At 50.1% G+C, this 25828-nt stretch overlaps 1 protein-coding gene across 8 annotated transcripts in view; it reads left to right on the top strand.

Moving 5' to 3' along the window:
- The window catches only part of TNN (tenascin N), a 61876-nt gene that overhangs the window by 27784 nt on the left and 8264 nt on the right, over positions 1 to 25828 (top strand). Inside the window, exons 8-20 of one of the 8 annotated variants that reach the window (XM_047704820.1) lie at positions 1065 to 1328; positions 2004 to 2267; positions 2943 to 3206; positions 6328 to 6591; positions 8697 to 8960; positions 9635 to 9898; positions 11240 to 11503; positions 14569 to 14832; positions 17051 to 17181; positions 18227 to 18359; positions 18803 to 18954; positions 24533 to 24629; positions 25502 to 25669. In XM_047704820.1, the coding sequence (XP_047560776.1) occupies positions 1065 to 1328; positions 2004 to 2267; positions 2943 to 3206; positions 6328 to 6591; positions 8697 to 8960; positions 9635 to 9898; positions 11240 to 11503; positions 14569 to 14832; positions 17051 to 17181; positions 18227 to 18359; positions 18803 to 18954; positions 24533 to 24629; positions 25502 to 25669 (2793 nt within the window). The remainder of the gene's footprint in view (positions 1 to 1064; positions 1329 to 2003; positions 2268 to 2942; positions 3207 to 6327; positions 6592 to 8696; positions 8961 to 9634; positions 9899 to 11239; positions 11504 to 14568; positions 14833 to 17050; positions 17182 to 18226; positions 18360 to 18802; positions 18955 to 24532; positions 24630 to 25501; positions 25670 to 25828) is intronic. The other 7 variants (XM_047704824.1, XM_047704821.1, XM_047704825.1 and 4 more) reach the window with 7 other exon arrangements.

The raw sequence follows: 25828 nt of genomic DNA, 5'->3' as shown, positions 1-25828 counted from the left end.
AAGCATTTACCATGTGAATATCTCACTCATGATTTGCCATAAGCTGTGAAGTACACACACGGTATCCCCATCCGGAGTCGGCTGGGAGTCAAGGGAGAAAGTAACCCCTGGCTCCCAATTTCAGAAGACTATGCATTGCAAACTTCACATATTTTCTTGGCTTTCCGCTCCCCCAAATGTGGAAGGAATGACATCTTCTTAGCAACATGATGGCGCATCAAAACCACGATTAAACGTCTGCCCTGATGTTCAGGGAACCCAACGTATCGTTTTCTCAAGGGCTACTTCAGAGCCAGTCACTCTAAAAACATTATCACATGCCCTGCAGTGGTCAAGGCCTATAACATCTCTGTTGAGTCTGCTGAGCACAGGGCCACCATGCAACTTCGCCTCTCCCTTCCAGTGGGCTCAGTGGCTTTCCTCCTTCCTGGAGGTGAGGGGACCCAGAGGTAAGGTTTATAGTCTGCCCAAGTTAGCAACTAGGAAACACTGGAGCCCGGATTCCAACCCAGTTTAACTGCATAGAAGCCCAGACAGATTCTGCAAGTAGGATTATTTTTATCCTCCCAGACCTCAAATCCCATCAGTTTAAGTCTCTGGTTCTCTGGCCTCAGACATAATGTTTTATGTGGAAAGAACTTACAGCTCCTACTTCCAGGATATTTTTCTTCCCAAAGAAAATACTAGAGCTGACGCAGAGATTGACTGAAATATAATTGCTCTCAGGTAGAAGGAGTCAGGAACTGAAAGAGTGTATTATAAAAATCCAGGGTAAAGGTAAATTTCTAATTTGTATATGAAGACCATTTTTTTTTAATCCAAAGGCGACTTATGGGTAGAGTTTATAGAGCTGAGACCATTTTGGCTTTGTCTGAAAACGCCACATTTCATTAAGTGCGATTGGAATTTCAGACCACTTGCTTAATTAAACCCTTAAGTTATCCCAATCACTGGCATAGAACAGACTCTGAAATTTGTCGAGATCATCATTTTGTCTGTGTATGTGCTGGCCTTATAGGAACTAGAGAGTTGGTAAATGCTACATTCTTTCATCTCTCTTCAAGAAATTGACAGCCCCACAAATCTGGCCACCGACCGGGTGACAGAGGACACAGCCACCATCTCCTGGGACCCAGTGCGAGCCGTCATCGACAAGTATATGGTGCGCTACACCTCGGCCGATGGCGACACCCGGGAGGTGTCCGTGGGGAAGGAGCAGAGCAGCACCGTCCTGACAGGCCTGAGGCCGGGTGTGGAGTACATGGTCCAGGTGTGGGCCCAGAAGGGGGACCGGGAGAGCAAGAAGGCCGACACCAAGGCCCCAACAGGTAACAAGAGAAAGGTGGTCAATCGCAGTTGAATTTTGAGCCTGTGAATGTGAGTGTGCGTGGTACCAAAGATGTGCTCTGAGATGAGAGACTTTGTAAAGAGAGTCCTAAAGATCAAAAAGGACAGTGAGCTCTCGTGGTGATCTCAGTACGCCGAGAGCTGGTAGCCATCATTCTGCCTGGTAGTGATGATCTGCTCACAAAGTCACTGAGCCCACTGGAAGGGAGAGGCGAAGTTGCATGGTGGCCCTGTGCTCAGCAGACTCAACAGGGATGTTATAGGCCTTGACCACTGCAGGGCATGTGATAATGTTTTTAGAGTGACTGGCTCTGAAGTAGCCCTTGAGAAAACGATACGTTGGGTTCCCTGAACATCAGGGCAGACGTTTAATCGTGGTTTTGATGCGCCATCATGTTGCTAAGAAGATGTCATTCCTTCCACATTTGGGGGAGCAGAAAGCCAAGAAAATATGTGAAGTTTGCAATGCATAGTCTTCTGAAATTGGGAGCCAGGGGTTACTTTCTCCCTTGACTCCCAGCCGACTCCGGATGGGGATACCGTTCCCTTGTGGGAAGAGAGTCCTAGAAGATGAAAATGACAGTGATGGGCTGTGGGTATCTCTTCCATGGCTTCCAAGCTTAGGCTTTTCCAAATACTTTTTTTTTATATTTAAGAAATTGACAGCCCCCAAAACCTGGTGACCGACCGGGTGACAGAGGACACAGCCACCATCTCCTGGGACCCAGTGCGAGCCGTCATCGACAAGTATATGGTGCGCTACACCTCGGCCGATGGCGACACCCGGGAGGTGTCCGTGGGGAAGGAGCAGAGCAGCACCGTCCTGACAGGCCTGAGGCCGGGTGTGGAGTACATGGTCCAGGTGTGGGCCCAGAAGGGGGACCGGGAGAGCAAGAAGGCCGACACCAAGGCCCCAACAGGTAACAAGAGAAAGGTGGTCAATCGCAGTTGAATTTTGAGCCTGTGAACGTGAGTGTGCGTGGTACCAAAGATGTGCCCTGAGATGAGGGACTTTGCAAAGAGAGTCCTAAAGATCAAAAAGGACAGTGAGCTCTCGTGGTGATCTCAGTACGCCGAGAGCTGGTAGCCATTATTCTGCCTGGTAGTGATGATCTGCTCACAAAGCCACTGAGCCCACTGGAAAGGAGAGGCGAAGTTGCATGGTGGCCCTGTGCTCAGCAGACTCAACAGAGATGTTATAGGCCTTGACCACTGCAGGGCATGTGATAATGTTTTTAGAGTGACTGGCTCTGAAGTAGCCCTTGAGAAAACGATACGTTGGGTTCCCTGAACATCAGGGCAGACGTTTAATCGTGGTTTTGATGCGCCATCATGTTGCTAAGAAGATGTCATTCCTTCCACATTTGGGGGAGCGGAAAGCCAAGAAAATATGTGAAGTTTGTAATGCATAGTCTTCTGAAATTGGGAGCCAGGGGTTACTTTCTCCCTTGACTCCCAACCGACTCCGGATGGGGATACCGTTCCCTTGTGGGAAGAGAGTCCTAGAAGATGAAAATGACAGTGATGGGCTGTGGGTATCTCTTCCATGGCTTCCAAGCTTAGGCTTTTCCAAATACTTTTTTTTTATATTTAAGAAATTGACAGCCCCCAAAACCTGGTGACCGACCGGGTGACAGAGGACACAGCCACTATCTCCTGGGACCCAGTGCGAGCCGTCATCGACAAGTATATGGTGCGCTACACCTCGGCCGATGGCGACACCCGGGAGGTGTCCGTGGGGAAGGAGCAGAGCAGCACCGTCCTGACAGGCCTGAGGCCGGGTGTGGAGTACATGGTCCAGGTGTGGGCCCAGAAGGGGGACCAGGAGAGCAAAAAGGCTGACACCAAGGCCCCCACAGGTAAGGGAGCTCACATCATCACTGTGTCACTGCTGAACTCATCGTCTGTGTCAGTTGTTTTTCCTTCTGTGACTTTGGCAGAACGTGAGGTTCTGGTGTCTTTGCAGAGTCCACATGTACCCCTTACTTCGATTTCATGGCTTCTCTTAGAATGCGGAGCTCATGGGGTGCCTGGGTGGCTCAATGGGTTAAACCTCTGCCTTCAGCTCAGGTCATGATCTCAGGGTCCTGGGTTTGAGCCGGGCATTGGGTGCTCTGCTCAGCAGGGAGCCTGGTTCCCCCCTCTCTCTGCTTGCCTCTCTGCCTACTTGTGATCTCTCTCTCTCTGTTAAACAAATAAATAAAATCTTAAAAAAAAAGAATTTATAGCTCATCTTGTCTTCAAACTTTGGTCTTTAAAGACTGATATGATTATATCAGTGAATGCTTCCCTGATAAGGAATACAGTGGAAAGCCCAAGTGCCCGCGCTGTGGAGGGAGCCTGACTGTGAGCCTGAACCTGCTATGTTTTCCCTCCTTACTGTTGAAACACTTTCTGTGGAGCTTGTTCTCTGTTTCTGCCTTTGGATGAATGTTTTAGGCAAAAATAATAACCATGTTTTATTAGCTAAAAATAAGCAAATACCTGATCACTTTTAGTTCCCATCATGTATCATTTTAGTAATTATCCATACTTCAATTATTTATTTTTTTAATTTTAATTTTTAAAAAATTTTATTTATTTATTTGACAGAGAGAGACACAGCGAGAGAGGGAACACAGCAGAGGGAGTGGGAGAGGGAGAAACTGGCCTCCTGCTAAGCAGGGAGCCCAACGCGGGGCTTGACCCCAGGACCCTGGGATTGTGACCTGAGCCGAAGGCAGACGCTTAATGACTGAGCCACCCAGATGCCCCCCATACTTCATTTAAAGTTAAAGATTCTTCCCACCATCTGCTTGGGCCATTGGCAAGGTAGCTGCCTGCCCTGGGAAGGGGGTGCGCTCAGCTTCTCTTGTATTTCCCTTCTGCTACTTCAGGCCCCCCCTTCCAGCACACTAACTGTGATTTCTGACCCGTGTGTTTGGCACAGCTTGGAGAGAGATCGGAGCTCAGGAGGAGGAGAGGTAAGGTGTCTTACTTGACTATGATGGTCACAGCTGCCCCGGGCCTGTCGTGGGTCCTGATGAGTGTTAAAGCTAACGTTTTCCCTCATGGAGCACTTCTGCATGTTCTTTAGCTGCCCTCCTCCACTCCAGTGTTTGGTCCTAGTGATCCTGTCGGCAGATGTGTCTCTCCTGCCAGTTACCTGCTCCCTTTCTTCCACCTGCACGCGTGGGGGTGCACTCCAGTGCCTTTCTGGGCGGGGGGGTTCACCTTCTCCATCTGCCTGAGCCTCTTGGACAGCTTCTAAAACCATCCCTGATGGGCCCTTCTTTCCTTGGCTCATGTTGGGTCCATGGGGAACATGCATCACCCTTTTCCCATTCACCCGGATGTACCACCCTTTTGCAACAGCTTTCCATCACTCTGCGCCAGAGCAAACAGCCATTCTCTCTCCTCTTAGATATTTTAGGCCCATGTCAGACACCAGCCCATGGTGTTCCCCAAGTTGTGGGCAGACTTTCTCAACCTGGATGCTACTAAAATTTTTGGCTGGATAATTCTTTGTTGCTGGGGTCCGTCTTGTCCACTGGAGGCTGCCTCTACCCATTAGACACCAGGAGCCTCCCCATCCTAAACTGAACTGTGACCAAGTCAGTCTCAAGACCTTGCCAGTCGTTCCTCGTTGAGAATACTTGCTCCAGGACATGCATCACCAGCTCTGTAAGGGATCCCATTGCAAATGGTTATTCGAGGTTTGGGTCTCACCCATGAAGCTCACAGTGTAATTCCACCCAAAGAAATCCACTCTTGAAGTCCCATCTCTTTGGCCTCTCCAACATCTCTCTCTCTCTTTTTTTTTTTTTTTTTACGATTTTAATTATTTATTGGCTGGGGTGGGGGTAGTGAGCACAAGCAGGGGGAGCAGCAGGCAGAGGGAGAAGCAGGGTCCCTGGTAACCAAGGAGTCCAGTGCAGGACTCCATCCCAGGACCTCAGGATCATGACCTGTGTCAAAGGGAGATGCTAAACCAATTGAGCCACCCAGGTGTCCCTCCAACTTCTTTTATAGTCTGGAGATGGTTGGTCAGCCAAGGGCCACAAGACCTTTGATCTTGCCTTGGCTGTGGGCTGTCAGGTTGGAATGTAGATTCTGCTTTTCTTGGGGTCACATCCCAAGCCAGGGTAAGAGAGACCTGCTTGATCATACCACTGCACATCTGTGACAGGACCTAGAAGCAAGGACTTTAGGGAAGTGACTTTTTCAATGAACTATTTGGAACAAAGACATGCTGTTACTTTCTTGGTGACTCCATTTTTAAATACCTTCTTGTGTGCATGGTGTGGGTGAGCATAATCTTCTTCATTCATAAACTATCAACAAGGTGAGATCATTAATAATAGCTAATGGTCATTGGGCATCTAGTCTGCACCAAGAACTGTCATAAAGGGCAAATTATTATTACCTCATTTAATACAGCAAGTCACCAGGATATACACTAACGTTATCTTGCTCTGCCTTTTTTTTTTCTATAGACACTAAGATTCAATATTTTCAGCCCCTTTTTACATGATACTTTTTGTCTTGGTTTTCAAAGCCACCCAGCAAGATATGTACAATAGTACAATTGTATTTTATAAATGTAGAGAAGTGAGGTGACTTACCCAGGGTCATGAAACAAATTAGTAATTTATGAAATTAGGTGTACATATGGAACACTAGTGCTCAAAGGAACTTTAAAGTCTATCCAACCTCAACCCCAGATTTATAGATGATAAGGCTGAGGCCCAGCCAGAGGCAGCTGGGATGTGCACGGTCATAGATTTTCTGACTCTGGATCTGGTGCTCATTCTACTGTCTTGTGCTGCCTCCTTGAGGATCCCAAGAATCCAACCATGGAGAGAAGGTCAATGTCCATGAAACAACTGAAAACTAACATAGGAAATGGGAAAAACACAAGAACAGTAAACTACCTCCCTGCAAGGAACATGGTCTCACTCTTTGGTGCTTGTTAATGGTTCACTTTAACTTTCCTTTCAGACATTGACAGCCCAACAAACCTGGTAACTGACCGGGTGACAGAGAACACAGCCACCATTTCCTGGGACCTGGTGCAGGCTGTCATCGACAAGTATATGGTGCGCTACACCTCGGCTGATGGAGACAGCAGGGAGGTGTCTGTGGGGAAGGAGCAGAGCAGCACCGTCCTGATGGGCCTGAGGCCGGGTGTGGAGTACATGGTCCAGGTGTGGGCTCAGAAGGGGGCTCAGGAGAGCAAGAAGGCTGACACCAAGGCCCTAACAGGTAATGGAGCATTGTTCTTTGAGAATGTAAAGCCTAAGCCTACGGCTGGTCAAGTTTTGTGTTCTTGCTTTGACACCAACAGACTAGATGGTTTATGAAAGGGCAGGATGGTGTCCCTTCATAAGAGACAGCAGACACCATCCTTCTTCTTCCCTTTACACATCATCTCAAACTCAGGAGCTTACCCGTGGCCTCATACTTTGGTCTTAGAAAGATAGATAAATGGTGATTGGGCCCATCTACTCACCATTCCTCTGATTTGTGTTCAATCATTGAAATGTTTCTACTTGAAAGGGAAAAGATAGGAAGAAACCATATATGTTAAGATCTGTGAGCCTAGTACTTTAGGGAAATGGTTTTTGCTCTGATCTCTTTGGGATAAGGAAGGGTTATTGTTTTCTTAGCAGGTAAATCCTCTCTGGAGGATGGTGTGCTCTGTTCTGGGGATCCTGAGGTTGTACGTACATACTGTGTTCATTTATAATTTGTAAAACTCTTTCATCTCACTTTGCTCATTTTTTTAAAAGATTTTATTTATTTATTTGACAGAGAGAGAGATCACAAGTAGATAGAGAGAGAGAGAGAGGGAAGCAGGCTCCCTGCCGAGCAGAGAGCCCGATGCGGGACTTGACCCCAGGACCCCGAGATCATGACCTGAGCCGAAGGCAGTGGCTTAACCCACTGAGCCACCCAGGCACCCTCACTTTGCTCATTTTTAAAGAAGGTTTTATTTATTTATCTTAGAGAGAGAGGTGGCAAGGGGAGGAGCAGAGGGACAGGGAGAGAATCTCAAGTAGACTCCACACTCAGCATGGAGCCTGATGCGGGGCTCCATCTCTTGATCCTGCAGTCAGGACCTGAGCTGAAATAGGGAGTTGGACACTTAGCTGACTGAGCCACTTAGATGCCCCTTCTCATTTTTTTTTAGAGAGTACATTTATTGAGATATAATTTATTTTCCATAAAATGTCATCTTCTAAAGCATAGAATTCAGTGGTTTTTGGTATATTTACAGTTACATGGCTATTACTAGTATTTAATTCAGAAGATTTTCATTACTCTGGAAAGAAATTCCTTGTCCATTAGCAGTCCCACCCCAACTGCCCCCAGCCTAGGAAACTACTACATTCTGTCTATAGAGTTCCTCATTCTGGACATTTCATATAAATGGATCCATACAACCTGTGACTTTTTACGACTGGCTTTATTCACTACATGTAATATTTTCAAGGTTCATCCATGTTGTAGCATGTCACCACTTTATTTTTTTTGCCAAATAAAATTCAACTGGATGGCAGTAACATATTGTGTTTATCTGTTTGTCACTGATGAGCATTTGGGTTGTTTCTGCTTTTTGGCTGTGGTGAATAAGGATACTATGAGCATTTGCATACAGATTTTTGTGAGGACGTGTTTCAGTTGTAGGAGTGGAATTGCTGGGTCACATGGTGACTCTATATTTAACCTTTTGAGGAATGGCTAAAATGTTTCCAGGATGCTGGCACTATTTTACATACCCACCAGCAACAAAGGACGGTTGTTTTCCTCATTTGCTTGGTCCTCTGAGGCTTTTGGTGAGATGGGTAGCTCAGAGATCAATATCCCCATGTTACAGTTTAGAAACGTCCAATACAGAGAAATAAATAATTTTTGAAATTAGCTGATAACTCATGAGTCAGATTTATGGAATATTCATGGAATATTATGGTAACTTAATACCTAGATAGTAAGACCCATATTTTACAAAGAAGGAGCTGAGGTTCAGAGCTAGCTGTCCAGGGCCACAGCTGGTGAATGACAGGGCTGGGCCTAGATCCCTGGTCTGTTGCCTCTTCTCTGGGCTTTTCCTGTCCCTGTGCTCTGCTCTCTGGGCTGGAAGAAAATCTCGCTCTTCTGACTTTGGATCTAGTGCTCATTCTCTTGTCATGTGCTGCCTCCTTGAGGATCCAAGAGTCTAACTACAGAGAGAAGGTCTACCTCCATGAAACAACTGAAAACTGACATAGGAGATGGGAAAAACATAAGAACAGGAAACTACCTCCCTGCAAGAAACATGGTCTTACTCTTTGGTGCTTGTTGATAGTTCACTTTAACTTTCCTTTCAGACATTGACAGCCCAACAAACCTGGTGACTGACTGGGTGACAGAGGACACAGCCACTATCTCCTGGGACCCAGTGCAAGCCATCATTGACAAGTATATGGTGCGCTACATCTCGGCTGATGGCGACACCCGGGAGGTGTCAGTGGGGAAGGAGCAGAGCAGCACCGTCCTGACAGGCCTGAGGCCGGGTGTGGAGTACATGGTCCAGGTGTGGGCCCAGAAGGGGGACCGGGAGAGCAAGAAGGCCGACACCAAGGCCCCAACAGGTAACAAGAGAAATGTGGTCAATCGCAGTTGAATTTTGAGCCTGTGAATGTGAGTGTGCGTGGTACCAAAGATGTGCTCTGAGATGAGAGACTTTGTAAAGAGAGTCCTAAAGATCAAAAAGGACAGTGAGCTCTCGTGGTGATCTCAGTACGCTGAGAGCTGGTAGCCATCATTCTGCCTGGTAGTGATGATCTGCTCACAAAGCCACTGAGCCCACCGGAAGGGAGAGGTGAAGTTGCATGGTGGCCCTGTGCTCAGCAGACTCAACAGAGATGTTATAGGCCTTGACCACTGCAGGGCATGTGATAATGTTTTTAGAGTGACTGGCTCTGAAGTAGCCCTTGAGAAAACGATACGTTGGGTTCCCTGAACATCAGGGCAGACGTTTAATCGTGGTTTTGATGCGCCATCATGTTGCTAAGAAGATGTCATTCCTTCCACATTTGGGGGAGCGGAAAGCCAAGAAAATATGTGAAGTTTGCAATGCATAGTCTTCTGAAATTGGGAGCCAGGGGTTACTTTCTCCCTTGACTCCCAGCCGACTCCGGATGGGGATACCGTTCCCTTGTGGGAAGAGAGTCCTAGAAGATGAAAATGACAGTGATGGGCTGTGGGTATCTCTTCCATGGCTTCCAAGCTTAGGCTTTTCCAAATACTTTTTTTTATATTTAAGAAATTGACAGCCCCCAAAACCTGGTGACCGACCGGGTGACAGAGGACACAGCCACCATCTCCTGGGACCCAGTGCGAGCCGTCATCGACAAGTATATGGTGCGCTACACCTCGGCCGATGGCGACACCCGGGAGGTGTCCGTGGGGAAGGAGCAGAGCAGCACCGTCCTGACAGGCCTGAGGCCGGGTGTGGAGTACAAGGTCCAGGTGTGGGCCCAGATGGGGGACCGGGAGAGCAAGAAGGCCGACACCAAGGCCCCAACAGGTAATGGAGCATCAAGAATGGAGGACTAAGCCTATGGCGGGTCCAGTTTGTTTTTTTGCTTTGACACCAGCAGACTAGATGATTTATGGAGGAGCCGGATTACGGAGGATCGTGTTCCTTCATAAGAGAATGCACACACCCTCCCTCACTTTCCTTTAACTCATTTCCTTACAAGTCAGATCCAAGCGGGAGTTTCAAGCTCCAGTTTTGCCACGATTGGTTGGTCTTGCCCCGCGAGTCCTTCTCTGAGTGCATAAATATTTCATTGTGCACAGTATAAAGGGTCTCTCATTGTGTTTTAGTGAGAACAGAAGATGAAAATCAAATGTTAATAATAACATTTGGAAAATTCAACTTTGAGAAATAGACTTTACATCTAGCAGAGCAAGTAGATATGTGTGGTGTGCTTTGGCATGACTGAGTCGTCGTAATTCTGGTTTAAAGGATAAGGGCAACATCCGTGTTCTATTCTGAATCGATTGTGAAAGACCTGTGAGGCCATATTTCTCTAGTGATTTAACCAGCGAACCCGCATTACAAGCGCATCCACAATATGTAAAGCATATTAAAACTGGTTTTCGATTGGCTGATTCATTTAAGAAGGTATGTTGTACATTTACCTTGTGCTCTGTTCTCTACGAGGCTGTGGGAACCCTGAGCGGAATAGGAGGTGGCCCTCTGCCTCTAGATGTTGACATGTGCCTCTGGCTATTAGAATCATCTTGTAGGGGCGCCTGGGTGGCTCAGTGGGTTAAGCCGCTGCCTTCGGCTCAGGTCATGATCCCAGGTCCTGGGTTCGAGCCCCACATCGGGCTTTCTGCTCAGTGGGGAGCCTGCTTCCTCCTCTCTCTGCCTGCCTCTCTGCCTACTTGTGATTTCTCTCTGTCAAATAAATAAATAAAATCTTTAAAAAAAAAATGAAAGAATCATCTTGTATGTAATCAGAGGTCTTTGTTGACATGATTCTAGAAACAAAATTTTTACTGCTTGTGAGCATGGGCTGTGTCTTCTTCCACTGGGCCCTGTGCACTACCTAACACCAGGACTTGTACCTAGTGGGAGTTGGACATTCGCTTACTAAGTAAATAAGGAAATTTGTTTTATTAAATTCTTAGTGGAGGTGATAGTGTAGATCTGTAGATTGTGGCTTACTGTGCTTTCTTCTTGGGGAGTCAAAGTCTGCCTCGGGAGAGGACGTCTCACTGAAGCAGTCAGGGCATAGGTGATGGGGAAATCACAAGACACAGAAGAGTATCACCCCAAGAAAAATGACCTCGAGGTTCTTTACTATACTATACTGTACTATTAATAGTGCACGTTGATCGGTACTTTTCCTTTTAGACATTGACAGCCCCAAAAACCTGGTGACCAACAAGGTGACAGAGGACACAGCCACCATCTCCTGGGACCCAGTGCGAGCCGTCATTGACAAGTATATGGTGCGCTACACCTCGGCTGATGGCGACACCCGGGAGGTGTCCGTGGGGAAGGAGCAGAGCAGCACCGTCCTGACGGGCCTGAGGCCGGGTGTGGAGTACATGGTCCAGGTGTGGGCCCAGAAGGGGGACCGGGAGAGCAAGAAGGCCAACGCCACGGCCCTGACAGGTAACAGGAGGGAGGAGAAAAGAGACTCAGGTCCTTACCGCAGGCTGCTCTATTGTTGCCGAATGATGCCACTTCTGCTTTTGGGGTCTGGGACTCAGGGACGGTTTTAGGCAAGTTTGCCGTAGAAAACCTCATTCACTTAAAGAAAAATCAAAGTATAGTCACAGACTCCGTACTGAGCAGGCCTGTGAAGGTCTTAAAACTCTTTCCCAAGCCTGTGCTCCTCAAAACTGTGGGTTAGAGAATTGTTCTGTGACAAGCTGTTTTGCATAGGTCCGACTTGATGAATGGTGCGCAGCTTAGAGGAGCAAGTGTGACCTTGGGAGGTTGGAGCTCTGTGTTCAAGTGTTGACGAGCATCTTCTCATGGCAGGCCTGGGATACAGCGGCCAACAAAACAAGTATTCCTACTCTCTGGGAAAGACAGGCGATCACCAAGCAAAGAAACTTATAACCATAAACTACGGTCAGTTCTATGAAAGAGGTGAATATGGTGCAGGTATAAAGAATTACAGGGCAGGCATGCTTCTTAGAAGGGATGGGATGGGTAATAGTTAAGATCCACAGACAGGAACATCCAAAGAGCATTTGCCTAAACAAGAGAGAAGTTTATTCTTGTGGAATAGTTAGAGGGTAAGTGGGCCAGGCTGGTACGGTGGGTCCATGGCACGGGAGAGCCAGACTCCTCCTGTATTGCCGTTCGTTCATCCATGGGGCATCACCTCCATCCTCCACCCTCCTCCTCTCATTCCAGCAGTGGAAAGGGAAGGGCAGAACTGGAACATTGCCCACATTCTTCACTTTTCTCCATTCTTGGCCAGATCCAAGTCCCAGCACCAGACCTCCCTCCCGGAAAGGCTGGGGAGTGAAGTCTTCAGCTGGACGGTCATGTGTCCAGCCTCCACTTCTGTTCTGCTGCCCCGTCCAACACAGTAGCTGCTGGCTGCATGGGCCTCCTTACATGTTAACTAATGACAAGTAATTAAATGATTTGCAGAGTTGTACTAGCCACCTGTCAAGTGGTCAGTAACCACATCGGTTAATGGCCGCTGAATTGGACAGTGCAGGGTAGTTCCATCATTACACAGAGGTCCATTGGACGGTATGCTCATGGAGGAAGGGGAGAATGGATGGTGGGGAGAACTCACCATTTCTGGCAACGGAAAGGGTGTGTCTGATGGCCCTGAGCTGGAACAGCTAAGATGGTTGTAGAACTGAGAGGGGCTGGTGGGCTGGAGCAGAGAGGGTGAGAGGGGAAGTGGTGTGGGGTGAGGGGTGGAGGAGGTGGGGTCACTCACACAGGACCACACGGTGCCTGCAGGAGGGAGCGTGTCGTATTCATCAGAAGAAGAGCAGCATGATGTGGCGTTCGTTTAAAAAAGTTTATTCAGGCCACAGTGAGGGGAGTCCGTGGAGGACAGGACAGGAGTAACATCAGGAAAGTTAGTGAAGAAAGAGTCTAGTGTAGGGGCGCCTGGGTGGCTCAGTGGGTTAAGCCGCTGCCTTCGGCTCAGGTCATGATCCCAGGTCCTGGGTTCGAGCCCCGCATCGGGCTTTCTGCTCAGCAGGGAGCCTGCTTCCTCCTCTCTCTCTGCCTGTCTCTCTGCTTGTGATCTCTGTCTGTCAAATAAATAAATAAAATCTTAAAAAAAAAAAAAAAGTCTAGTGTAAAATCCAGGCGAGAGGGGACAACAGCCATTGTGAAAGAGGAGAGGGGGCTATCTGGGTACAGATTTTGGAGGCGTAATGCCAGTATTTGTTGATGGATGAGATGTGATGAGGGAAGAAAGTGAACAGATATGACCCGTATTTCTGGCCTGAGCAACAAGGAAGGCTGGGGCAGCGTTTTTTGAGGGGAGCCTGAGAGGTAAGTAGGCTCAGGGAGGAATGGGAAGACTTTGAGGTTTAAACTGGAGAAGCTGGTGAGATTCCTTGGTTGAGTGAGTGACTTTCTTATCGACTCCACAAATACCAGTCACGTGTCCAGTACATATGAGGCGCCGTGGTAGAAATGCGGTTGTAGGTGCAAGATGGGGGGTCACGGATCGGGGAGCTGAGGGCATTGGTTGGTGTGCAAAGCCACAGCCATGGTTGAGGTCTCTTAGGGAGAAGTGTAGAGAGGTGGTCAGCCAGGTTCTAATGAAGACGACCCAGGAAGGGTCAGACAGTTGGGAGAAAACCAGGGAAGGGTGTGTTCATGGAAGTCAAGAGCTGAGAGTGTTTTAAGAGAGAGGGAGTGGATCCGCTCTGTCGGATGCTGCTCAGAAGTCCAGTAAGATGAGGATGGCGAGCGTCCATCGGATTTGGCAGTGGGAAGCTGGGGGTGACGAATCCTAGCGTTCTAGTGGCGTGCTGGGGAAGAGTGCCAGACTTCATTGATCAAGGATCGAACGGGAGAGGAGGAGCGAAGTGAAGGCGAACCTCATTCTCATGAGAAATCTGCCAGTTAAGGGGTCAGAGGGGCAGGAGGTCCTAGAGCCTGTGGTCTGGGAACGACGATCGAGGAGAGACCAGGGGTGCCGGCGAGAGTGCGGACAAAAAGGAGCAAAGTCCTTCAGAAGGTGGGAGGCTTCACGAGTCAGAGCAAAGAGGGGCTTGTCGGGGTTTTATCACAGAAAACAGCAGGACCTGGGGCAAGACTTTTCATTTCTCTGGGCCTCCATGCTCCCTTTTGATCAAAGGCAGGGAAGGTTGAAGATCTGATTTCTCAGCTCTGAGAGTCTGTGAAACCGAATAACCAGATCCCACGGAGGTTAACGAAGAGGCGGTTTCAACTGCCGTTTGGGCCTCTTCTCTTGTGGCTCAGGAGACTTTTTTTGGTTACTTCTGTGGAAACGAGAGAGACAGGAAATTTCCATACTAATGAACTTGCTGAAGATCTAATTCCTCCCATTTGTAATATCCAGTGGTTGGTTTCCTTGGAAAATGGAAACTAGGGGCCTTTCACGCCTGTTTTCAATGGAATTGTATAATTATTAAAGATAATTTGAATGGAGGGCTCCTGGTGATGGGGTGGTGGGATGGCCTCCCTTAGGCTCTAAAATTCGGACTTTCCTTTTTAAAAAGAAATTGACAGCCCCCAAAACCTGGTGACAGACCGGGTGACAGAGGACACGGCCACTATCTCCTGGGACCCAGTGCAAGCCGTCATCGACAAGTATATGGTGCGCTACACCTCGGCCGATGGCGACACCCGGGAGGTGTCCGTGGGGAAGGAGCAGAGCACCACCGCCCTGACGGGCCTGAGGCCGGGTATGGAATACATGGTCCAGGTGTGGGCCCAGAAGGGGGCCCGGGAGAGCAAGAAGGCCGACACCACGGCCCTGACAGGTACTGTGAGGACCTGGGACAAGGAACCGTGTATGTCCATCAGGACAGTCTTCCTCCATACCTGGGGGTGCAGAGAGGAACAGGGGAGGGCAGCGGCTTCACCTGAGGCATTCCTCAGAGGGGTTTCCTCTTCCCCCCTCTGAGGTACTCTGTGGGCCTGACGGCTCTGATTAAGAAGGTGTAGAGGAGACAGTGTGAAAGGCAGCCCGTGTGGCTCTTCCAGGTGCTTGTGAAATCGTAGCCTCCCTCGCATTCCCCTCCACACCGCCCAGCTCCCAGGCTCTCTTCCTGGGCTTTCGAACCCGCTTGGCCTCAGCCCCAGTTTGGAGAAGAGGGAGGCTGGGAAGCCCTTCTGTTTCCATCCCCCTCGCTGGGAACTAGGAAGCTCACTGGGCCCTCCCTGATGTCCTTGGGCCTCTGGGGATGGTCTGGGCAAGGCCTGGCCGTCCCCCCTTTGGCGGGGTACACCGTGTGTGGCCACTGGAGTTAGAGGCTGTCTTGAATTTCTTTATCAGTTACAATTAGCAGGGGTTTTTAAATAAAAGAAAGTAAAGTATACTGATGGTAAAAATTTTCAAACTAAAGTGTATAGAAAGAAAAACTCCCTAATGTCCAGTGCGGGTCTCCAGGGGTAATTAGTTGCTTTCTCCCCTCTCTTTCTCTTTCTCTGTCTGTCTGTCTCCCTTGTCTCTTTTGTCCCTTGTCTCCCTTGTCCCTTTCTTCCTCTGTTCCTTCATTATCTTCTCTTCCTTTCACTCTTGCCATTTTTTTTTTAAAGATTTTATTTATTTATTTGTCAGAGAGAGAGAGAGGGAGAGCAAGCGAGCACAGGCAGACAGAATGGCAGGCAGAGGCAGAGGGAGAAGCAGGCTCCCTGCCGGGCAAGGAGCCCGATGTGGGACTCGATCCCAGGACGCTGGGATCATGACCTGAGCCGAAGGCAGCTGCTTAACCAACTGAGCCACCCAGGCGTCCCTCACTCTTGCCATTTTTAAAGGCATCAATATCACCATCTTTCTGCTTCAGAGAAACATGGAAATAACCAAGGCAGACCTCTCAAGCCTGGGTAGGCAGTCAGAGCAGTAACAGAGGCCAGCTTAAGATATTTAAATAGTTAAGGTTTTTGCTTTAATTTCTCAACGCAGGAAACTCAGTTTTGCAGGAGATGGAAAGAATAAAATCCGTACCAGATGTTATGCTCTAGAAAGTCAGACCAAGCTGATGTTACTGAAACTCAAAATTTGTCAAAACATCCTAATTCAAAACAACAGCTGCCTGATTTCTATTAAAATATCGCAATTCCGTTCTCAGCTGAAATGCTACTGTGGAGAAAATAGCCTGGAGACATCTTTTTTGGGAACCTCTAAATTAAAATCATCTTCTGTGATGATTTTTCAAAATGGAAATTTTCATTCAATATCTTATTTGGTTAAAAAAAAATGAGCCATCTGACCAATTAATATGGTGACTAGAATTTTTGCTGAGCCTGAGTTTCCCTGGTCCACAGGGCCCAGGCACGCATCCCCGTGTTCAGAAGCAGAGGAAAAAGCTCTGCTTTCCCTCCCCCTCTTCTTCCCTTTCCTTCTCTCTCTCCTTCACGCCCTGTTTCCCCAGGCTTTCTGTACAGGGTGAGGCATCTAAGGCCGCACATTTAGTTAGGCAGGAGACAGAACTTTGTATTTCTGTGCTATGTGGTCAGAATCTCAGCAAATTTAGGGTCATGCTCAGGTAGTTTCCCAGTGCCGGGCCCGGGGAGGCGGGCGTCAAGGGGTTTGGTCATCTTTCCAAGTAGGTGTTTGCTGAGTTTGCCCAGTTTCTGCACGCAGGGCCTTCTCAGATCTGCACTCTCTGGGCTTCCTGCGCCACGTTGGGAGCCCTGCGGTCACTGAGAACCCGTCCGTTCACCTAGATTGCTCCAACCTGCCACTCTTGGAGAGTCTGCGGTTTGGGGAGGGGGAGGCACGGGAGCACGGATTCACTCTGTCTGCTACCCACCTAACCCCGACTTTCTTAATCCGCTTGTCCTGGGTGGGTGTGTGCTTTTGGAGACAGAGGCCACAAGGGGCTGGTGGCAAGGAAGAGCAGAGACGACTCCCTACTGGAAGGGAGGAAAAGAAACGGGAGGAGAAGTAGGGAGAAATAGGTCGACACATCAAACACTGTCTTGCCCCAGTTGTAATAATACTTAGTAAGCATAATTCCTTGGCTTTATGTACAGACATCGACCCTCCCAGAAACCTTCGTCCGTCGGCTGTCACCCAGTCTGGAGGGGTGCTGACCTGGACAGCCCCCTCTGCTCAGATCGATGGCTACATTCTCACCTACCAGTTCCCAGATGGCACCGTTAAGGTACTGGAAACTTCCCATTTCTTCTCTGGGTGCCCATGTCCCCCAACCGTATGCAGCTCCTGACTTGAGCCACCAGCTTGATAGCTAGGGTCATGGCGATGGTAACGAGTTGAGAAACGAGTTGGTCCTCAGTGATCCTCTGCTGTGGGAAGGAAAGGTGCTAGCCCTGGTTATTTGTCGACATCCTACGTGTGGCCTCATTTCACAGGATTCCCGTGTGTGTGCCTGCCCCTAGCCGACGGTTGCATATTCACGGGCCACACATCTGTCCCATGGTATTGCGTTTATTATTGGTCTTTCCCAATTCACGTTAGCCCCATGAGCACAGGAACTTTTTGTCCATGTCATCTGTCACTGTATCTACAGTGCTTGGAACCGGGCACACAAGAGGCGCTCAGTAAATGTTTATTGAATGAATCGATTAACTCTAGTTTCAAGAGTAATGCCTCCCACCTGGAATCTGAAGACCAGCAAATTTGGGAGCTTGTTCTGATGCAAGATTTTTCATCTTTCTTCTCGGCAAGAAAGACGGGAGGAAGGGGAAAAGGAAGGGCACGTGGATTTATTCATGACCTCAGTGATGACTTACGGCAGCCCTTTAGGGAAAGTTAGTCCCGTGTTCATAGAGGAAGTCAGATTGGTTCAGAAGGAAGAATTGAAAGGCCAACTATGCCCCCGCCTCCCAGATATCAGCGGTCACTTTTACTCCCCTTATTAGCTTGTCAGCCCAGTGTCGCCAGCCTCAGTGGCTGTAGTCGGCATCCCAGCATGCATCTGGAGGCTGAGGTTCCCAGGAGACCTGGGGGGTGCTCCCCAAGGGGCAGGACCTGGTGTTCGCTCTCAGCGTGCTCCCATGAATCTCCATGGCACCACCCTCCAGGAAAGCTGATGGGACCCAACCGGGACTCTGGGAGCCATGAAGCCCTCAAAGAAACCCAACACTGTCCTCTCAGAGAACTCCTGTCATTAGCCCCAGGGAATGCTGTTGACACCTCGGGCACCGGGGATGACACACTGACTGTTTCCTGTCTCCTTTGTTTGGTAGGAGGTACAGCTGGGAAGAGGGGACAAGAGGCTTGAGTTGCAAGGCCTTGAGCAGGGCATCACCTACCCTGTCTCCTTGGTTGCCTTTAAGGGTGATCGACGGAGCAGGAGTGTATCCACCAGCCTTTCCACAGGTAACATGGACTCCCGCACTCTGAACGAGGACATGGTCGAGGGTGGGCATTGGAGAGCCCAGAAGAGGTGTCCAAGGAGGAGCGAGTGGACAGAGTGATGGATTTCTCTGGAAATGGTGCAATAGAAATAGGGTTATGGGTTCAGATGAAATCCATCTCATGGTAGAAAGACTAAAGAAGGGAGCAGAACAGAATGTTATTTTGTGGGAGTTAGGGCAGGAAGTGATGTGAACGTGACCTTATTGCTAGTACATTTGAGGGATTTGATGAGAGTAGGGTGCATGAGAAAAATAAGATCTTAGTGAAGAGTTGGAAGAAGCCATGTAGCAGGAGGTTACGGAAGAGTTTCCAAACAAAAGAAATTATCTTCAAAGAAGGGCCTAGACCTCCTCCTCCTTCTTTGCCCTTCCCCTAACACCACTGTCTCTCTGCTTGCCTCCTAGTTGGTGCACGTTTCCCACATCCTGCGGACTGCAGTCAAGTTCAGCAGAATAGCAATGTCGCCAGTGGTATGTACACCATCTACCTGCATGGAGACTCCAGGCGGCCCCTGCGGGTGTACTGTGACATGGACACGGACGGAGGCGGCTGGATCGTGAGTGTTTCTCCGTGGGGGAGGGGAGAATTGGCAGCTCATGCTGGCTTTCAGACAGATCCCAACTTAACCCCACCCCCACCCCCCACCCCACTGGAAGTACTTCATACCTGGGATAGAGCTGGCTTTGTGGAACGAAGGCTAATGGTTAATGACTGTGGAGGCTGTGGTTGATCAGCATCTCATGATGCCCTCTGTGGTTGCGTCACCTCCATTTTCTTCTCTCGCAAGCCCTGTCATCAACATGACTCTCCCGCAGAAGCTTTCGCATAAGTGACAGAGGTTACCATTTCTCTTTCGTAGATAGGTCAATGGAGGCCCACAGGGAGAAGTGCCTTGGTGCTTTACAAGAGTTAATGACAAAAATTGGAACCAGATTTCAGGACCACCCCCCTCGCCCCCAATCAGGAGCCTCCCAGATCATTGGTTTTCCCTTTGGGTCCTCTCAGGCCATCCAAGAGGGAAACGCATGATCTCTTTGGGCCTCGGGCCTCTGAACTGAAGCCCTTTGTCCAAGTTCTGCCTCCTGCTCTGCTATTGAGAAGCCAAACTCGGGTTTGAAGGGCTAAAGCCTGAAAGAGGGAAGGTTGGCAGGGTGTCGGGGGCCCCTCTTCTGTGTGGGGGTTTTATTCCCTGGGGACTATGGTCTGCTTACCCCTCCCCGTGGCACTTGCTGCGATTGCTGCGGCCTGATCCAATTATAAGATGAGCTGGCTTTGAGGGTTGCCCTCTGATCCCTCCGCCTCCCCCCCGCCCCCTTCGCCCCATGCCTGAACAGACAGAGGCTCTCACCGCCCCAAACCAGTGTGTGGCCTCACCTGCTGTCACAAGGAGGAAGCGGGAGCCCCTAGTGCTCAGACCACATTCACTGACACGTCCGCTCCGGGGTCGGGAAAAAGCAAAGACACTTGAGCAGCCGCAGATGAGACGATCCCATCTGAGAAGCAGCAGTGAAGGAAACTTACCATCCGCGCCGCTGTATCTGGTGGCTGGAAGGCAGTAACCGGAGCGGATGGAGGGAGATTCCGGACTGATTTATAAAAATAACGGAACAGAATGGAACATGGGAGGGTCTTGCCCCTGAGAAGACCTGTAGGGCGGTTCCTGCTGCTTTCAGCAGCTCTGTTGTAAGCGCTCCGTCTCTTCAGGCTGGAAGCCAGTTTCCTGCCTCGCGCCCATTAACTGACACATGGCAGAATGTTTGTGTTGCCTCGGGTGGCCTTTTTGAAAGCCAGCCTTCCCTAGGGAAGGAGACATTTGTCCAGGGCAACCTCTAGAAAGATACCTGCCCGTCTCTCTGCCTGGGCATACCCCAGATTATTTCCCACAAGTATTTACTGGGTGCCTGCTGCGTGCCAAGCACTGTTTTATGTACTCAAGAACCAGCCGTGAACCAGACAAACCCGAATCCCTGCCCTCAAGGAGCTTGCCTTCTACAGCCTGCTCATGCAAGTGACCCTGACCGGGATGCTGAGGTCAGTTCCAGAAATAATCGAATCACCCTGCGTTCTAACCAGCACCAGTCCCTCACCCCCTCCCAAGACTCGTTTTCTGACCCAGGCTCCTGAAGGGAATGCACGAACTGAGTGAGATTCTGTAGGGTTCTGCTCAGAGCTGCCACAGTCTTGAAAACACCCGAGTCCTGGAACCTTCTCTGCCAGATCTTTTACTGACCGTTTCCACCATTTTGGGCTCGAGGATCTTTTGTCACTGAGAGATGACCTTAGTGCATTGCTCTGTTACTTTCTAAAAATATTTTATTTATTTATTTAAAGAGAGAGAGTTAGCATGAGTGGGAGGAGGGAGCGGGAGAGAATGTCAAGCAGACTCCCTGCAGAGCCCGAAGCCCCATGAGGGGCTCCATCTCACCCCACTGAGACCATGACCTGAGCTGAAACCAAGAGTCAGACGCTTAACTGAGTCACCCAGGAGCTTCCAAAATCCTTTTAAGGGAATTTTTCTCCATGGGGTGGCAGGAACCCAATGTGATTAAGAGGCCAGAAAAACCCTACCCCGAGGTAATTGGTGTCACAGGAGGCGAGCTGGGTTGAGGACCAGACGGGAACACTTAAGTGCCTGGAATATTTCCGTCTTTGTCTTCTGTCTTGCAAGTCTTAAGGACTACATTAGAAGTTCTTTCCGCAGGCATTTAAATGACATTTCATTTTTTTCTCCCCAGGGAATCAGTCAGGACATTAAGTTCTAGAGTGCCATGACATCTCTGGAGTGTAGAATTCTGCCTGCCTTGAGACAGACCTGCTAAGGAGCCTCTCTTACCCCCAAACAGTTCACTGTAAGGTGTTTTCTGCCCATAGAATGGGAATGAGTTAGATTCTGAGCAAGTCAAATCAGGCTCCCTGATCAAGAGGTACAGGTAGGTGATCACGGTGGGTCAGTTCACTTGGAATCTGACATAGTAAAAGGCAAACTCTCATTTATTGAGATTTAATAATAACTTATTATATGTGTATGTGCCAGTCTCTGGCCTTCACACTTTTATGATTTATTATGATTAATGATCTTGCTAAAGCCTCGATTTAAGAGCATGACAAATGGGCTATTAACATCTTGATCTCATCGTTTAGAAAAGCAAGGCTTGTCAAGGTTAACCAACTTGCCCAAGGACAAAGCTAGTAAGTGCGGAGCTGCATCTCTGTAGTGATGGAGAGAACATCAGAACCGTTGTTCAGAGTTTTCCTAGCTGAACTGAAGCATTATTAAAAAAGAAAAAAAATCAGGGAGGGGCACCTGGGTGGTTTAGTCGGTTAAGCTTCTGACTCTTGGTTTCGGCTCGGGTCATGATCTCGGGGTCCAGGGGTCGAGCCCCCTGTCAGGCTCTGTGCTCAGTGGGGTGTCTGCTTCTTTGCCTCTCTCTCCCTCTCCTTCTGCCCCTCACTGCTTGTGCACTCTCTCTAAAATAAATAAATCCTTAAAGGAAATCAGGTGGGCAAACCCCTCTCATGCCCGAGCACTATTCCTTGATTGGAGAACGCCTTTGTAAGGCACCTGTCCCAGATGGGCAGCTTCACAATTGAGCCTGACCTTGTACCATAACCAGTTATGCTAGTGGGAATGTAACCGGACTTGACGTAGAAGGAACATCAGCATGGTGTCTGTCCTGGGATCCCACTGTCTGCAGCACAGGAAGAGTCCCGGGGAAGGGACCAGAATGGGCAGCATGCTAGGAAATAAACAGCCCCAGGATCTTAAGAAATGAGTTTTGGAAAATGAGCTCAGTGAAGTTGGTATTTTCAAACTTTCTGATGAAAAGAGGAAGAGATCCCTGTTTTATCCTTGCATCTGCCACTAGATAATCAGCCGATTATAATTTAATGTGGCTAATCGCCTTTCTGAACTTTCCTGGGTCCTCGCCCTGCAGCCAGCACAGAACACACTCCTCTGTAATGGCGGTTACCTGAGCGGATGAGCCAATGAAGAAATGAAGGCAGCCCAGAGGGGAACGAGAGTCTCTGGAATGAAGGACAAAGGGGAGAGAAACCACAATGTTAATGCAGTCTGGAATGATTTGCCCAATCATTCCCTCTGTTCTGCTCAGCAGCTCAGGAGCTTTGGAGAACATTTTTACCCTTACCATCTCCTTGAGTTCTCCTCGCACCTCTGAGATGGATGCTCCCTTCCCGCTTCTAACCCTGTTTGTCCCACAGCTGACTGAGGCTCAGTAACAGGGATGACCGGCTCACCAGCCGATGGCCAGGCAGTGGCTCTGGTCTGCCTTAGAGCCCCGGGCTCTCCCTGCCTACTGGAGAGAGATGCCCTAGTCCAGTGCTTCCTGGGCCAGCAAAGGTGGGCTGGGGCTTTGAAAGGAGTTACAGGTGAGCTCCCACGTGGGCTGTCAGCATTGCTGTAGGCCACCTGTTCTCTCCTCCCTCCCTGTTTCTCCCCACCCCCCAAAACCAGAAAGAATGCACAAATATCGGGAAGTTACCGTACCAAATTTGAGGTTCCGTGTTTTATTTCAAGGCACCTGCGGTGAAGCGTGGTGGAAAGGAGGGAGATGGGGCTTTGTGCTGGGGCTTCTGCATTTGAACGAGTATGAAGGGAAGTCGGGGGAGACAAAGATGCCATCCAGCCTTCCAGAACCCCAGAGTCGTTTCTGTGATCAGTGAGGATGGTGTTTAGCGTGGCTTTCAAGGTTACGAGGACCATGGCCATTACTACCCATTCCAGTAGTGCGCACAGGTGTGATTAGCTTGTAGGCACTCTTCAGGCTTGCTTAATGTAAAAGAACCTAGTTTACCCTGACAGGCACTGCCTTCCTTCCCCCAAACAAGGAGTTTTGAAAAGCAAGCCGCACATACTTTCAAGAAATAGCCGTACACAAGTCTGTGTCTGTGTTCTCACTGCTCACTCACTCCTTAGGCCATTCCACGTTCGCTTCTGCCCTCGTCTCTCTCCAATGCAGCCTTTGTTAGAGTCACTCGTGACTTCTGTTTCCCTAAATTCTATGGACACGTTCCTTAGTTCTCCTGTTCCTTGGCGCTGACCTGCCTTTGGCACCATCAGTCGTACCTTTCTCCTGGTGGTGTTTGTGGTTCCACATTTTCCTGGTTGTCCTTCGGCATGCCCAGGCCCTCCCCTTCCTCCTTCATGAGTGCGTCCTTCCTCCTGCACCCAGCTGCTGCGTAGTGCGGGCCCCTGAGTCTTGATTCTGGGCCATTTTCTCTTTTTAGTTCCCACTTTCTTCCCAGGTGTTCTCATCCTCTCCAGCGGTTTCGCCTTCCTCTCTGTGTCCCCGGGGCTTTCTGTGTTCACTAGGCTAGAGTGGGCTGTGCGGTAGTTAACACGCCAACACCAAATCCCTGTGATTGAGGACCGGAGAAGTTTCTTCTCATGTGTGCAAAGTCTTCTGTGGGTTTGGCAGTCACTTCTCGGTGGTGACTCAGAGATTCGGGCTGATTCCTCCTCATGGCTTTGCCCTGTGGACACGTGGCCTTCACGGAGGCCCCGAGGCACAGGCGGTGGAAGACGGGGCATGGAGAGAGAGCACCCCCTCCCCCTCCCCCCACTGCCCTTCTGTGCTCCCACTAAAGCCCTTTGGCTAGAATGAGTCACGTGGCTCCCACTTGACTGGCCAGGGACTTAAAAGAGAAGCACTTCCCGCCTGTGTTCCTGGGGACAGGACACTGAGATGGGGGAACACTGAGCAGCGTCTCAGACACACCCTCACCTTTGCAAGTCTGGCCCAGATCTCTCTTCAGAACCCTAGCCCTTAGCTCAGCTGGTCCTGTGGCATCTTCGGTGGCCAGGGGACCTCAGGAGTGCCTCACACTTCCCTCGTCCCAGGTGAGCACACACTGGCAGACCCTGTCTTCTCTCAGAACCCCCATCTCAGCCAAGAGCCAAGTGAACGGCCATCCAGCGCCACAAGCCCAAAGCACAGGAAAGGCTCCCTTGCCCTCTCTTTCTGTCCCACTTTCAGTCGCCATGTCGGTCCGTCTGACCTTCCCTCTGCTTCTGTCTAACTTCAGGGCAGCCCCCAGTCCAAGCTACTGTCCTCGTTCACTCAGCCATGGCTGTTCAAGTGTGTCAGAGTGACAGGCCTGTCTTCCCTTGGCAGGTCTTCCAGAGGCGCAACACTGGGCAGCTGGATTTCTTCAAGCGCTGGCGGACCTACGTGGAAGGCTTTGGGGACCCCATGAAGGAGTTCTGGCTTGGTATCATCTCGGGGATTCCGGGAGGGCTGTGGGGGAGGGGTTGTTTCCCCCTCAAAGGCTGTGCGGGCAGCTCTAGAAGGCCCCCCACATTCAGGAAGACGTCCCAGGGACAGGGACAGGACACTCGAGGAGCCTGCCCACCAGGGTGTCGGTCGGGCCATGTTGCTGGGAATGCTGTCATGTGCTGGGCTCGTGATGGGGTGGGCGCATCCCAGGGGGTCTTCATGCTGTGTGTCAGCAACATGGGACCCTCCCCGGGGCCTTCACATCTTAGAAAAGTTGGTCCACTGGGATTCGGGGCCGTTCCTAGAAGGTCATGGCTGGAGCCCCTGTGGCTCTCCAGGCCTGCCAGTCAGTGTGGGGAGGGTGTTCTCCCTTCTCCTCCTGCTCGAACGTGCAGCAGATACTCATGGGGAGTGAAACAGCCACAAACATCCACAGGGAAAGGAAGAATTAAAGAAATCGTAATCTGGAGACTCCGTGTCTGAGAGGGTAGGTCATGGTCATGGTCAGTTTGGCCAGGAATTCCTTCAGAGACCTCAGGGTGGTGGCTGACGTCCTCGTCCACGTGGTGAGATGCGGGGATGAGAGGGGGAAGCGCTTCTGCTTTAGAGACAAGGAGTCGGGGGCAGGTTCCCCACCCGGTTGCCCCCGATGGCTCCTTCCCAGAGGACACGGTTTCCCCACTCATAAACATGGCTGTGCCGAAGAGAGAACAGGAGGAGAAAACAGGCCCCCCCCCAGCAGAGACAGAGTGAGCAGAGGAGGGAAAGTCCACGGCAACTCTCGGTGCTGGCAGTCACAGATGGTAGCAGGCGCGTGCCTGCACACACCGCCTGATCGGTTACTGGGACCCCCTCCTTTGCTTTCAGGACTCGACAAACTACACAATCTCACCACTGGCACCCCTACTCGCTACGAGGTGAGAGTGGACCTCCAGACCGCCAATGAGTCCGCCTACGCCGTGTACGATGCCTTCCAGGTGGCCTCCAGCAAGGAGCGGTACCGGCTCTCCGTTGGGAAATACAGAGGCACAGCAGGTGGGAGCGCACCTCTCCCCGCCGGGCTGGGGTCCCTGGCTCCCGGTGTGTTTCCCGATCAGACTGCCATGTGCCATGGTTCAAGGGGTGGTGGGGGGAGAGGGGATGTGCTCCGTGGAAGTGAGCTGTCCTCACTGATGGCTGAGGTGGGGCTCCCTG

Source organism: Lutra lutra, chromosome 15, assembly GCF_902655055.1.
Source record: "Lutra lutra chromosome 15, mLutLut1.2, whole genome shotgun sequence".
Classification (NCBI taxonomy): Eukaryota; Metazoa; Chordata; class Mammalia; order Carnivora; family Mustelidae; genus Lutra; species Lutra lutra.
This window is presented reverse-complemented; position numbering and strand designations above follow the sequence as displayed.